Raw genomic sequence first — 16,528 nt, forward strand, 5'->3', positions numbered from 1 at the left:
TTGGTAACCGCTACACCAATTTCTTCCAAACTTGGCACAGTTGTTGGTCCTGGTACAGCATACCAACTGGCCGAAAATTTCTAAAATCGGACAATAACCACGCCCACATCCCATGTAACGGTAATTTCGAGAAATACAAAATCTTCGATAAATCAGTAAATATTGAAGCTAATTTATTCAAAATTGATGATTGCAACAATTCTTTACCAAGAAATACGTTTATGACAAAATTTTGGAAAATGGGCGTAGCACCGCCCACTTGCGATCACATATATGTATCTCGCTAACCGTTCTAGCAATTTGTACTAAACTCGGTATGGTTATTGTGCTTGCCACATGAAAGCAAAGAGTTGAAAATTATTGAAATCGGACTAAAATTGAGGCGCTAATTTACTTAAAATCTATACACCCCGGCTTATCATGTAGCGGTAGCTTTCGGAAAGGTGGAAAACATATATTTAATACTTGCGCCGGGTATTTAATGTTCGGCTCCGCCCGAACTTAGACTTTCTTACTTGTTTGTAATTATTATGTATTTGAGTTTGAGGGGATTCCTCGAATTATTTATTCGAGTTTGCATTGTTTCAAATTCTCAGGAAATTGTCGCACAGTGGGCAAAAGCGGTCCATTAAGAGTTTAAGTGTCCGGTTAACAGAGATTCGCGTCCGCTTAATAGAGCTTCGGGTACTTAAAAAACTATACTTATGTGTCCGCCTCCGTACATGGGATCGTCCTGTTAATAGAGCGCACTTTCTATGAAAAATGTGCCAAAAAGCTTGGGACCATCAAAATCGCCCGGCTAAGGGAGATGTCCGCTCATGAGAGCGTTCGTTTGAAAGAGCTTTCACTGTAATTTGCTACTTGTTAATAGTTCCCTCATGCAATTGTTGTTGTCCTTCAAATTACATTTGCCCTAAGTATTTTGTATATTGCCCTGTTGTTCCCCCTCAGCCGGCAGGGCTACCGACTATATGTACTTAGCTAAGAAACGCCATATTTAGGATAAAAAAGTGCCAAAATGTGCCAAATAGAAAAATAAAAGTGCCAAAAAAGGTGCTATTCTTCCCATTTAGCATCAAAATTAGAAACACATCCCTAAAACAAAAGTCCAATACCAAAGTAAGATAAACCAGTTGTATACAAGAAATTAGAAAATTTTAGTTGGGGAAAAAGTACATACTCGCACAAAAATGTATTGAAATACTACGATTTTTCAAAAGTGCCATTTTGGTACTTCGTGCCAAATTGAAAAATTAAGTGCCATTTGAAGTAAAATAGGGCCAAACAATGCACGGTTTGAGCCAAGTTGGCAGCCCTGTCAGCCGGTTGCAAAATTTTTGTCACTTTGTTTGGTCCTTTGTATTGTTGTTGCGCACGGTAAGTGCATTTACTTTGGTACATTACACTGGCCACACACGACGAACATGTGTGCGAGCATGCTCGCCAACATGCTTGCTGTCGTTTACCACAGACGGTGAACAGCTCATATGAGATTTTGTCGTGATAGCGTAAAGATGGAAAGCAAAGATGCGGATTATGCAATTGCAATGCTTTTGACTTAGATTTTTTTATGTATGTATGTATGTGTTACTTAAATTTATTCATTATATTCTGGTATGTATTTACATTAGGGTGCTCATCAAAAATGCCATTTCAAAACCCTACCCCATAATTTTATTCGCTTTTATGAGAAATAGTATTGCCTATTTTTATAGATTTCTTAAAGGTCAGTTACAGGTCGCGACCAGGGATGCCGTTTGGACCTAAATAGATCCAATTGGATACATTTTTAGACGAATTTTTGCGAGATACTTATTTTTTCCGATCAGTATAAATGTGGATATTTTATAGTTTCTATCAGGGTACGAAAATAAACTATATTGTACGTTACTATTTCGTTTCGTTTATTACTTCAACAGTTCGGTACAATACGAAAACAAAACGGCCGCGTCACTTTGGCGATAGTACACTACAGTAGTTTAGTAGTTACAGACGAAACAACAAACGAAATGAATCGTGCAGAGAGAAATATATGTATGTATGTATATATATGCAATAACTAAATACAAAACGAATGGCTGCAATGAATAAAAAAATAAAAATGTTTTTTAATTGAATTGGATATGAAAATTTACAGAAAAAAATATTTTTTTACGTAATTGAAACGTTTGCATACATATAAAACGTACCCTATGGTACAATTGTCACAAACGAAAAGCAAACGTTTCTCGTTGGGGAAAATGACTGTGAATCTTACAATTTGTTTCTGACTATGTACAAAACTGTACAAAACCACAAATGATATGATGATCGATGAGCAAATGGGAATTGTTTTGTACAGTTTATTTTCGTACCCTGGTTTCTATAAAGTTTTTTTCGTTCAAAATTTTATTTTAATTAAAGATGGTAGAAAGCATTACGTTTTCTAAATGTATTAAAAATCACTACTTAAGCGTGAAATTAAAGCATTTTATTTTTTGGGAACGAAGCAATGAACATATAAAGAGATCTCTCCAAAATAGGTTTAAGTGCAATTGTTTTAATTAGCTAAAAAGGATGCTTTAAGCAAGATCTTAGTATATATATAAAGTAAATAGATACTCTTTCTGTAGTAATCTCTTTCATATCACATATTTTAATTGGTTAATTTGAAAAGAAAGAAGATCTCAATGTAGGTTAAAATACACTGTTTAAAAAACTAAATTTTTTTGTTTATTTGCGCATATTAAGAGAGGTAACCAGTTTCCTCTTTTACTGTGTGCAAATTTACATAAAATGTGTAATAAATGCTTTATATTAGTAGAAAATGTATTTTTAGTTTAAAAATGTTTGCAACTTTAAACATTTCATGTGTATATTTTAAAGATCTCAAGTTCAAAATCAAATCCTGAACATCTTATACGTATATTTATACAGATTCTTGTTGAAAAATAGATACTTTTCAGTAGTAGTTTTACATGCACTTTTTAGAGTCTACAGGTACAAATGTATTAATTACTATTTATTATACTTAATTTGCAAAATACTTATGCACAAAAAATGTAATTTATAAATTTAAATTACAAATGTTTGATTTTATGAAAAATCACAAGTCCTTAGGATGGTTTAAATTATGTCTTTTTCTTTAAAATGTTTGGTTTTCTTACAAATTATGAGATGGATACGTAAAAAAAGAAAATTGGATACATTTGCATATATTTTTGGCTAGGTCGGTGATACATTTTTTCTTGAGACGGCGCGGCAACACTGGTCCTGTCGATTTAGGTCAGAAAATGCGATTTTGTAGAATTATGAGATTTTGAATGACTACTTTTGATTCAAAAATCGAATATGATCTGAGAAGAGGATATATAGGCCTTTAAAATGGTATATAATAATCTGTTGTCGGACTTAGCTTGTTGGGATTTTTTATCGGGTAAGATAAAAAATAAAAAAACATATTTCTCTTAATTTTTTAAATTTTAACCATCGATAATTTCCACAATTTCAAAATATGTAGTACTATCTAAAATTAAATATATTTCTAAATGAACTGATAGCTCAGTTATTGCAATCGCATAAAATCTGTCGGAAGTTAGGCGACTTTTCTTAAATACGGCCTTGAATTTATATCGTGTATGTACCGGGCTTTCAGATTTGAGCAGTGTGGCTAAGGAATTCATCAATATTTATTAAAAATATACACAATCGCTCTTTAGCAAAAAGTTGTTTTTTCCAAAAATTTTAAGAAAGTGGGGGTGGCACCGCTCACTTATATGATATATGCGTATCTCAAAAACGACTTGACCGATCTGGACCAAATTTGGTATACACATTGTTTATTTGTCAATACTGACCTAAGATCCCATCAATCATGATTATTCATTTGTGATCAATGTTTATATCATTGATGATTCACATGTATACAATTTTTTCCACCAAATTTTGCACATTGTCCTTAATATTTTAATAGAAACTTTCATACAAAGTAATGATGAGTATTTCTATGAGGATTGTACTTCATTTTACCGGTCATATGATTGTCACTGCTCTTGCAGGGTCCATCGATTTTCTTCATTAGTAACTTGATTTGTTGGAGTGCAATGGGGTATAGTCGTTGCGCTGGGTATGCAGTTACAGTGGCATGGCTATACTCAATGCCGACTATTGCGTCTTCGTTCGCGCACTCTGGGCAACGTGAGCAACTAATGAGCAAGATGCGGTAACCAATCCAGTGGAGCCTTGGGTCACGGCAGAAAGAGAGGGAGCTTCGGTGGGGCCACTCCGACTCATTCGGTTTAAGGGCTCACTGAAGTCTGCAGCGTCTGTTCTCCAGTAGGTGCAGCTGCAAGCGGGTGTCTGCTTGGACCAAGCGTCTCGCTATATAAACGTGTATTTGGTTGCGAAACCACCCGTCCTAGCAATGGGTTGTGCGCTGGGTTTGGAACCCGCCACGTAAAAACCACTTCCAGTGAAGAAGCAAGGCAAAGCCTCGGATGAGACCCCCCTTACGATGACGACCACAGCAAACGTTTAAAGGACTCAGATTTGAGGGCATGCACCTGGAATGTCCGGACCCTTAATGGGGAAGGTGCCTCTGCCCGGCTGGTTGATGTCCTCGTAAGGACAAAAGCTGACATCACCGCCATCCAATGCGTTGGATGGGCAAGGCAAGCAGTGTCTGGGGCCTTGCGACGTCTACAACAGCTGCCATGTAAAGGAGCGCAAATTCGGAGTTGGATTTGTGGTGGGAGACTCCGTCGCCGAGTACTGTCGTTCACCCCGGTGGACGAGCGTCTAGCCACAATCCGCATCAAAGCGAAATTCTTCAACATCTTGCTCATCTGCGCCCATGCCCCGACGGAAGAGAAGGATGAGGCAACCAAGGATATCTTCTATGAGTGCTTGGAGCGCACGTACGAGCGCTGCCCCCGTCATGATATCAAAATCGTGCTTGGCGACTTCAAAGCAAGGGTGGGCAAGGAAGGGATCTTTGGAACCACCGTCGGAAAATTCAGCCTCCACGAGGAAACGTCTGTCAACGGATTGAGGCTGATCGACTTCGACGGGGCCCGAAACATGGTAGTATGCAGTACTAGGTTCAAGCATAAAAAGATCCATCAAGCTACGTGGCTGTCTCCGGATCGAAAAACGAGAAACCGATCATGTTGTGAAAGACGGAAGGCACGTTTCCAGTGTTTTAGACGTACGCACACCCCGAGGCCCAAACATCGACTCGGACCACTATCTCGTGCGCCCAAATATGCAAGGAAAGCTTAACGTCGAAAAGCTGCATCACACAGATAGCCAGTGCTTTCGCTACTCGACTCTCACACCTGCTCTCAGAGAGCACTTCAATAAACCGACATATGCGAGCAGTGGAACCACATTTCCCGCTCATTAAGTACCGCCGCCGAAGAAGTAGTCGGATTTCAGCGAGCCCGAGAGAACAACTGGTACGATGAGGAGTGTCAGGAAGCTGCGGAGAAAAAAGATGCCGGCCGCCTCCTGGGCCACGCTGCGATCGGGCGCTATAGAGATCTGAAGAGGGAAGCGAGACGTATTTGCCGCAATAAGAAGAGAGAGGCCGAAATACGTGAGTGCGAAGAGCTTGAAATGCTGGCCGACACGAAGAATGCCCGAAAATTTTACCAGCGAGTTAAGGGACTTACGGAAGGTTTAAAGACCAGAGCGTACTCCTGTAAGAACAATGGCGACCCACGGTGGAGAGAATACAGAAGGTGGCGCCGATGGCAATACCGCTAATCGGCTCTCAGTGAATTTGACAGAATCAGCTGTTTTCTGACGTCACAGTCGAGATGACAGCAATAGTGATGTGCTGAGTCAATACTTTTAAGTATCCAATACTCTCGATACTCGAATTTGACAGAATCAGCTGTTTTCTGACGTCACTGTCGAGATGACAGCAGTAGTGATGTGCTGAGTCAATACTTTTAAGTATCCAATACTCTCGATACTCGGTACCGAAACATTTAGATTTCGAATAAAAGCGCACATAGGCCAAAAATATGGAAAAAAACCGTTCAGGGGAGACTCGCCTATCAAAACCCGAATGTAGGAGCCAATAGAGCTTTTAATACTGATTCAAATGAAAGATGTATATATGTCGGTTCGAGGGCATAATACAGAGAAACTCTTACTTGTTTGAAGCATTTTTGTTCCAGCTGAATCGGACGATATCATTTTTGTAGGCAGATTCTGTAACCAGTTGGCGATAGATTCTGTAACCAGTTAGCGACAATTTTCGAATCGGTGTCGGTTTTGTTGACGTATGATATGAAATATTTTTACGTCAATAAGTGCGATATCGATCCGAAACTTGTCGCTAACTGGTTACAGAATTTCCCCCTACCCCCCTGAAAGGCTTCTTCATCCGTCAAAGTATTTTTCTTGAACCTTGGTTCGACTAGGGTTAAAACTGATAAAATAATATTTCTCAGTTGCGATAAGTTCAAGTGTTTTAGCCGATATCATATAAATTAATAATGAATGTTTTTTCTGAACTTGAAATGCATATAATGGCGATGGTTTAATGTAAAGAATCAGTATCGGGTACCGATAAGGAAGTATTGGGTAGCGAAACCTTTTTTAAGTACGGGGTACCGACAATTCAGCACATCACTAGATAGCAGTTTTATTTGCCGCTCTCAGTTGTCAACTCTACGGTGACGTCACGCCAAAATTACTCTCACGAATTCTGCTGCAATCGGCGCAACCTTGTATTCTATCATTCTTGATGGCGACCTAGTAACCGATGTTCAGAGTGTACTTAAATTATGGAGGGAACACTTTTCCGCCCTACTGAGTGGTAGCAGTACGGAAAGTTGTGGAGAAGAGGAACCCGAGCCCGGAGTCGATGATGACGGAGTCGACGTTCCCACACCGGACAATGACGAGGTACGAATAGCAATAACGCGGCTGAAAAATAACAAAGCTGCTGGAGCTGACAGCCTGCAAGCTGAGCAATTCAAGTACGGCGGCGAGGAGTTGATAAGGTGCATGCATCAACTCTTGTGCAGAATATGGTCAGATGAACGCATGCCCGACGACTGGAATTTGAGTGTGCTCTGCCCAATCCACAAGAAAGGTGACCCCGCCATTCGCGCCAACTACCGCGGGATCAGCCTTCTAAGCATAGGTTACAAGGTCTTATCGAACGTATTGTGTGAAAGACTGAAGCCCACCGTCAACGAACAGATCGGACCTTATCAGTGTGGCTTTAGGCCTGGCAAATTTACCATAGACCAGGTATTCACAATACGCCAAATCCTGGAAAAGGCCCGCGAGAACCCGCGACGTTGAGCAATACCACCAGCTCCGTCAGAATTGGGAAAGACCTATCCGAGCTTCGCCACCAAACAGGGTTTCAGATAGGGCGACTCCCTTTCATGTGACTTCTTTATTCTGATGTTGGAGAAGATAATAAGAGCTGCAGAACTGAACCGCTCAGGAACAATTTACTACAAGAGCGTGCAAGTGCTGGCTTATGTCGATGACATCGATATTTGCACTTTATTATACTAAAATTGAGCGGGCTACAAAACTGCATACCACAAATTTTTCTAAAAAGTTTGAAATTTTGATGAACATTTTTTTAAGTTTGATTCATTTTTATGCATTTTGTAGAGAGTTTGCACGAATGATTTATATGGTTTTTATTATAGAATGAGCTATATTTTAAATGAAAATTAACGAAAAAGATTTATGATGGAAAATATTTTGAATATTGTGAAAATACTAAATTACGAATACTTCTGTGAGTGACTGTATATATTTTAAAATACGATATTTCGATTGGTGTTATCAGTTTTTGAATATCTCCTTTAGTTTTATAGCTTATTTATAATAGATTTGTTATAGGATGTGCACTGAGACCATAGGTCTATTGGGCCTTCAGAGCTCATCACAACACGTCGTCCTATTATATCGGTTATTTAGTACAAATTTAACTAATAATGCAGTCATACTAAGAAAATTAAGATTTTTCGAATGGCATTTTCCACTTTTGGATATGTCCTTCAGTTTCCGAGAAATTGAGTAAAGAGTTTCGTTAATTTAGTAAAAGTTTGTATCACATTTTTTCGTATATCATACAAAGTGGCTGCAAAATTTTTGACAAATGTAGCATACGATAAAATTTTACTAAAGAAAACCCCCCATAACCTCAAAACTAATTATCAATTAACAATACAAATAAACAACCCTATTGCGAGTGTCGACTAGTAGTACATAAACGACTATTTTCAATGCTGCTTCCTCGTTCAACAAGTGAGTGTGAATGGTTTTTAGTCACCCACCTTCTAAAAACAAACAGTTGTAGAAGGATGAGCGACTAAAAACTGTTCCCAGTCGCTTATTGAACTATAAATCGACATTTACAATACCATGGAAAAGCGATAATCGAAGAAATGTTTTTTTTCATTATCTGTCGGTTTTACAAAGTGTTCACCTTTTGTTACAACTATATGATACAAAAGGTCTATATTTTACATCATAACATTAGTTGATTTACCATATTTACCGATATTTACCGATGCACCACATATTGCCAAGTTTAAGCAAAATTTTTTTTTTGTTATTTAATTTTAATTATTTTTTATAGATATCTTTAGTTTATTCCTTAACAAAAACCACAAAAAAAAATCGAATGGATAAATAAACAAGTAAAACAAATGTCAGAAACTAAAGTCTAGAGTTTACTAGTGAACCCGCATGGCGTTAAGAAGCCAAAATTGAGTTTAATATTTTAAACAGATGGCAACACTATTCACAAACCTTAATAAATATTGCAAATGTTTCAAGTAAATTCGTCCATCCCTTTTTAAACGAAGAGAGGTCTCAAATGGCGTCGGTTTTTCATTTCCTCAAAATTCAAACCACCGTGCACCGCTAAAAAAGGGCGTAACTTTAAAAAATAAAACCTTAATGCACATTTAGAATGACGGTGCTGATCTGATGACCTTCACATTAAAGATCTGATGACCATAACAAAAAAAATATTTATTTATAAAATTAACTCAAACTAATTTTTTTCAGTATATTATGGGTTTATTCGAAAGAAAATATACTCCCATTAGTTATGGAACCCGATTTCATCATGTGACTGTCTTCGTAGTAGCGCATCCTGTTAACCGAGTTCTACAAGACCTTGTTGATGGTTTCTGGCTCTATCGTAAGAAATGCCCGACATACGCCTTAAAGGCCTGAATCGTTAATAGATTGTTCGCATTATATCTACGGTGACCATCCGTCCTTTATTTCAAAGGACAGTCCTTTATTTTAGCTCTCTGTTCTTTATAATTTTTTTCAAAATAAAGAACGCATTTTGTCCTTTATTTCTTAATCTGTCCTTTAAATCAGTTCTGGATTTTTCAGAGGTAAATTTTTGAACAGAGAACATAAAATAATACAAATGTACCTTATAAAATATAATGAAAACCTTCGCCAGTTTGTTTCGCACCTCTCTTAAGGGTTGCTATTTAATCGATAATCTTCGTGCAATCTATAAATCACGAATCATTGATAATACTGATAAAAAAATTAATATACATACTTTGAGTAAAATTCTCAAAAGAAAGGGGAAAGTTGGGCCCAGTACGTGTAGCACGCTGAGTTTCAAAACTGACATTTAGTGTTCATAATTCACTGGAGACTTAATTTTTCACTAATTTCGTTAATTTTTTGAATGAAAGCTTATAAAATTTGCAAGTGTTCAGTGGAGCCTTATTTGTGAATTTTTTATTTTAAATTTTTTAGTGCAAGTGCAGAAAAAGTAGCAATTTTGAAGAAAATGTATTCTACTTTTCCGTTAATAAATGTTACATAATAAAAACCAGTTGAAAGCAATTGTTTGGTTCTTCCAAAATGAAAAAACACACAAAAATTTGAAATGTTATACAAAATTTTCACCAAAATATTTTTTTTTGTTTTTATTAAAAATTGGTATATGCAGTTTAATAGATCATTAAATTTTATAATAATAAAGAGCAAGGTGCAAGTGTCTAAGAGTTCCCGTTGATTTTTAAAAATAAAACAAACGCATTTATTTCCCATTTCGCATGCAGGTGTGCTCGAAGTGTTATCGAAAAAAAATTATTAAAAATCAACGCAATCTCTTAGCTACTTGCAACTTGCACTTATTATACTACAATTTATGGGTCGATTACGGATGGCAACACAACCACGCTTCGGTTGTCAGCTGGCAATGCAACTGGAAAGAAAATTTGTATTACGAATGGCAACTATCGTCAGTTGCTGTAGAGTTATCGATAATCGAAATTTGACAGTTCAACAACCAGCAAGCGGCTGCAAACAAGCTGTGCGAGTAAAATTAAATTATTAAAATAAAGAGTTTTAAAGAAAAGACAGAAATAAAGCTAAATTTAGCACAATTATTTGTTTAGGAGGAAGAGAAGTGCATGAACGCGTCCTCAATCAGGTGACACTTAAAGGATAATTCCAATCCTCTAGAGCTACCGCGTGTACTGTAAGCAAAAGTTAATGGTTTCTTTTGTTATCGTTTTGTGTTCATTTTCAAAGCATATTGAGGACTTCCAAAAGAAGCTGTAGTATAATTGGTTAATAAACAGATGAACCACTTCGTTCAACTTCAATACCTCCGCTCATAAAAGCTTGCGCACATCTTCGATTTTTCGCAGAAGGAAGTGCCACAGCAATGACTTTAATTTGGAAAACTGGGTGTGTCGGTAGTTTTAAAAGAGGTGCTTCAATTGATAAAGGAAAAAAATTGCAATCAGTGTTCGTTTTTGTTTCGCCTAAAGGGCGTTGTCCACGGGAACTAAAATTTCAAGATATTGGTTTGTTATTTTCACCATATTATGTAAAAGCAAACTGCATTGCAAAATGTTAATATCGTTCAAATTATTAAATATATGACACACTTTTCAATTTTCGCTCCTAAATACGCTCCAAAAACATTACCAGCAACCACTAAAATGTAGTCGCCTGTATACACATTATGTAGTAACTGCAGTTGTCAGTTGAAAGTTGCCAGTTGCCATCTGTAATATCGTTTTGGCAACTAGCAACGCAACTGAAGTTCGATTGCTATCGATAATCTACCCATTAATGATCTATAAAACTGCATACCCAAAATTTTTCTAAAAACTCAATTTTTTTTTTTAATTTTGGTGAAATTTTTTTTATAACATTTCAAATTTTTCTTGTGAAATTATTCTTCATTTCGGAGGAAACCTACAACCGCTTTCAATTAGGTTTTATTATGTAACATTTATTAACTGGAACAGGAGAATCGATATTCTTCAAAATTGCTACTTTTTCTGCACTTTCAAAATTCGTGCTCAACTGGTCCCTTACTAGGTTTATAAGCTTTCATATAATATAATGTACTAGTAAATGTTTGATTTAAATTACGATACTTTTATCATTTTGAAAAAAATGTCCTTTATTTTACGTTGGTTAATATGGTCGCCGTAATTATATCGGTCGTTCACTGCATGGCACAAAAAAGTCTAAGGGCGTGAAATCGCGGCTCCGAGGGGGTCAATTGCTAAAGTTTTGTTAAAACTCTTTCTTTTGCCACAAATATTTTAATATTTCATTAAAATTTTGTAAAAGCTAATTAAATTAGGCTTTTCAAACAGGTGACAACCTTCTGCGAAGCATTTTCAAATTGAAATCTTTCAAAGCTCTTTCGTCTGATACTTTGATACATAATTCAATTACATGAAGAATTAAATTGAATTTAATTTTTTTATCACCTGGCAACTCTCCTAAACAGTTCAGATATAAATCCTTCTCAAACCCATGAACGATTAAATCACCTCTTTTAGTAATTTATTTAACTTAACTTATTTATTAACCTAATTTATTAAACTTAATAATTCATTTAAATTTAAAATTTTCAACAGCTGGCAACTTCTTCAAACAATGAAACCAAATTTTGATGTTTAAACTGAAGATGCCTTAGCACTCTTTCGTTTAACACCCATATTTTAATACTGCATATAAATATATTAATTAAACATGTGGCAACTCCGCTAAATATAGTTCAGATATAAAGATTTTTCAACCCCCCTTCGATTGATACCCATACTTTAATAATTCATTTAACTTATTTAATAATTTGAATTTAATTTTTAAACAGGTGGCAACCCTCTTCCAACACCTCAAAAATATTTTGTGTGTTCAAACTAAAGTCTTCTTAATATTCTTTCGTTTCACATCATTATTTTGACATTTTATATAACTTCTGGATAAGTTAATTAAATTCGACATCGCAAGAAGGTGGCAACCCTCTTCAAAATACTTTCAAACGGCCACCTTCTGAAGCCCCTTTCGTTATGCGCCCATATGTTGAAACATATTTCTTCTTATTAATTTTCTTAATTCAAATTGAATTTAATTTTTTAAACAGGTGGCAACCCTCCTAAAGTTAAGTTAAGAAAAAAATATTTTCAAAACCCTTTCCACTGATACCCATTTTCTAATAATTGATTTTTTTAGATAATTTGAAATTTTGTAAAAGGTGGCAACTCCTTTCGAAAAAATAAAACCAGTTTACACATCTACAGGCCAAGCGCTTTAATTTGACACCCCATTTTTGAAAATCGAACGAACGGTGCAGATCCTTTTTGCGGAACAAAAAATGCCTTCGCGTATTATTGTGAACTTAATTTTTTAAAAGGTGGCAACTCTTTTCGAAAAAGTTAAGCCTTATTGCACACCTAAGGGAGAGCCCTTTGATTTGACACCTCACTTTTGAAAATCGAACGAACGGTGTAGAACTGATGGCATCGATTATTAAATTATTTTAATGCAATTTTTTATCATGTGGCAACTCTTTTCGAAAAAAGTAAAACCTTATTGCACATCTACAGACCAAGCGCTTTAATTTGACATCTCATTTTTGAAAATCGGGCGAACGGTACAGATCTTTTATGCTGCACAAAAAATCACTTCGCGTATTATATATATATAGAAGAAGATAGATAACACTGGTCTACAAGGGTTTTGCGAATAAGACGGGACCTGGTGTTTCCGAACGGATTTTTCGTGCTGAACACGAATCTGGGGTCCAAAACTTCCCATCACGTCACGTTTTCGAGAAAAAAGGGGTTGAAACCCCTAAAAACAGCGTTTTTGGCCATTTTTGAAAAATTGTAGAGCTGAACCCTGACGTGCTACAAACTTTGTATATGTCAGAAATTAAAGGCTAAATCGTGCCCTTTCGAATGAGCCCTATGCCGAATTAATCGCATGCACCCTTAGATCAGGGGGTGTATTTGACCCCGGATTCGTGTTCAGCACGAAAAATCCGTTCAGAAACACCAGGTCCCGTCTTATTCGCAGAAAAAAAGTTGAAATTTGTAGACCAGTGTAATTTGTAAGAAAAGGTGATTATGTACATGTATGTATGTATTTACAGACAAGGAATGAAAACAAAATAATAATTTTGTGAAAAGGCAATTTTTTCATTTGAAAATGCGCAGGCCCGAAACTCTTTTCCGACCCACGGTTTGTTCTTCTTTTGCTTAGAATTATCTGTAGAATCCGAAAATTCCATGTGATTTATTAAAATAAGAATCGACCCACGCTAATGTATATATTCAAACCGGACAAATTCGATCTATTATTATTATGTAAGTGATAGTAACCTTTCAGTTGTCGTAACTGACCACTGAAAAATATCTGGAGTGTTCGAATACTACTATCGATAACTGAGTGGAAGATCGACCTATGTCGGCAGCCAGTTCGAAAACGCCCGATTTCAGAATTCGGTTCAGAAACGCACTACTTCAGCTACCGATTCAAAAACAACCTACCTCAGCACATTGTCAATGTATTTTCAGCTGAGACAAAGCATTTTTTAACCGAACTCTGAGATAGGGCGTTCTTCAATCAAATTCTGAAGTGGAGCGATCTTGAAAAGTTTTGATATAGGGCGTTTTCGAACTCGGTGCCCAGATAGGTCGATCTTCCACTCAGGAGTCGATATGAATCTAATATGAATATACTGCTTAATATGAAAACATAAATACATACTATTATACAATAAGAAAGTTAATTTACATATTTACCTTCACCGGTGCGGTAACCTTTTGATTGGGCATTCATATTGGAAAGTACACTTGAAATATTTGTTGTTGGTAGTGGTAGTAGTGGTGGTGGTGGGTGTTGCACTGGTTTTGGTCGCTGTGGATACACGTTGAAGGCTTTTATTAGGGGTAGTAGGAGCAGAAGTCAACTATGGTAGTAGAGCGCGTCGTCCAATAGGTTTATTTATCGTGCTAAATGCACTAATGGCAACTGATGATGAAAATGCGTAGAGGCACAAAACAAAATAAAACTTAAAATTGCATTCGATGTTCTAATCGTAAGTTTTGTCAAAGATTATTTTTTAATGGCTTATCGTTTTAAAGATTTAAACACGTTCACTTGTTTACCGTTTTGTAGGGAGGCAGTGACAATTCACTGAAAGCCTTTATAAATGTATGTTTGTTTGTATGTATATGGTAAATGCCGAAACACAGCGCCTTTGTAGGATTGTATGACGAAAGCTTTTTAGTTTTATATCAATCGCTTTTGCTGTTATGGACTATTTTTTAGTGTTATCGTGCTGACTATCGAATTATTTAAGTATTTGCTTCTTTTACTAAAATTCACGCATAGTTTCAATCGTTCATTTACCAATTGTAGCCTTTTTGCGCGACCTCGTACAGCTGAAGTAAGCCTTTTATTATCCTATTGTTTTTATTTTTATGCAGTGTTTTTTTTATTATTTTTGATAGTTTTTTTACGCCATATTCATATTTTGGGGGAAGTTTTAAAGATATAACCGAAAGTGTTTTCAACGTAAAACCTAAACCGATAGTGGTAGCTTTGTTGACGATTCGCTGTTTGGATGTATTTTTGGTTGTTTGCGTACTGGGCTGCTATTTACGTTACTCTAAACCTTAAATGTAGCAAAGTTGTTTTAAAACTTATTTAGAAACTACTACAGTTTACAGCATTCCTTTCTCCAGTACCTCAGATCGGCCCCGCTTCTGCTTTTCCACAACTTTAGTAGGTGCTCCCAGAATGTTTATTTTGTAATTTTATGTTTGTGTTTAAGGGTTTTTTTTTGCTTATGCATATAAGCTTATTATGTATTCACTTAATTAATATAAAATATAATATAATAATATACTATAGTATATATGTATCGAAGTCCTTTAAGATATCACGAATTTGTTTCAATGTTTCATTATCTTCATTTGCATTTGCTTTAGTTGTTTCTGTTTTGTGTTGTAGTTTTATTTCTAAGAATTTTTTTATAGTAATTCTATTTTTTTAACTCTATTAATTCAATTTAAATTAACGAAAATTTCATTTGTTGCTGTTTTGTAATAATAATCTTTGTTTTTTGTTGCTGTTCCTTACTTTTCTGTTTATAGTTTATATTATAAATTTACAATAATTATCACAGAGTTGTTAAATCTTTCTTTGAATTTTTGTTTGTGTTTTGTTGTTTTTATAAACTCTTGGTTTTTTAATTCTCTCTTGTTTTGCTATTGTTGCATATTATCAATCACACATACACACTGTAGGTACTAGACACATTCACATGCGCACACATCCATTTATAGTATTTTTGTTTTCCATTTTGCTTAATGTAGCTATTATAAATTTCCTCGGTTTGTTGCTGCAGTCTAACTAAATCAGTTCCGGCTTTCGCCTTCTATCTCCACTCTTTCCCCGGACACTCCTTCTAATATGTCCGTGAGGGGTGTACAGAGTGAGCGTAGCAGGCGCCCCTCAGCAAATGACGCTCCAGCGCCTATACGTCCTCTTGTTTTGCTTTTTCTTTTTACTTAAAGATGGTTTTATTTAAGACTTCGTTGCTGATTCAAATACTTATTGGGTTCTTGTTGTGGTCAGTTTAGATATTTTAATTGTAAAATATGTATTTTGTTCACATGTAAATGTGGCGTAAATGTTTTTTAGTTTATTTTTGGATATTTTAATTTTTTGTTTTGCTAATTTCGATTTCTGCGCTTCTTGCTAAATAATAATGTTTATTATTTATTTTTAATTTTTCATTCAAATATTGGTTTATGAGTGTTTTAAATTTATTGTTTCCGTTTTAGGTTTTTGTTGCTAAGTTGCATTTGTTGGTTTGAGTTAGAATACCTTCATTACAACTTTCGTCTCAACTAATTTGCTACTCTACAGCTTCTTTGTACGATAAACTGACTTTCGCTTATTCTTTGCCTTCCGTTTGTTTCATCAGTTGTTCGGTTCGGTTTTATTTGAATGAAGTGTTTCGATGGCTTTTTATTTACGCCTGAAGTCGCTTAGGACTGTGTGTTGAAAGAATTTGGTTCAACTTTCTTCTGAAAGATCTTCAATTTTTTTTTAAAGCGTTTATAGTCTGTTGAATCGTATTGTTGCTGTAGACTAGTACCTGGGTACGCGGTGTTTGTTTATGTGGCGCGTATTTGGCCAACTATGCGTAAGCAGTAAAACTCACGGCTGCTGATGTATTGATACTTGCAAAATGGAAAAT

General features: G+C 35.8%; 1 protein-coding gene across 1 annotated transcript in view; it reads right to left on the bottom strand.

Annotated features, from left to right (window-relative positions):
• Positions 1-15,313, bottom strand: part of LOC118746220 — a 52,884-nt gene extending 37,571 nt beyond the window's left edge. The window contains exon 1 of the mRNA XM_036480045.1: positions 14,061-15,313. Coding sequence (XP_036335938.1) covers positions 14,061-14,097 — 37 coding nt within the window. The 5' untranslated portion in view covers positions 14,098-15,313. The remainder of the gene's footprint in view (positions 1-14,060) is intronic.
• Positions 15,314-16,528: the final 1,215 nt, after the last annotated feature.

This window comes from Rhagoletis pomonella, unplaced genomic scaffold (assembly GCF_013731165.1).
Source record: "Rhagoletis pomonella isolate Grant_MI unplaced genomic scaffold, Rhpom_1.0 Rhpom_scaffold_00010, whole genome shotgun sequence".
Lineage (NCBI taxonomy): Eukaryota > Metazoa > Arthropoda > Insecta > Diptera > Tephritidae > Rhagoletis > Rhagoletis pomonella.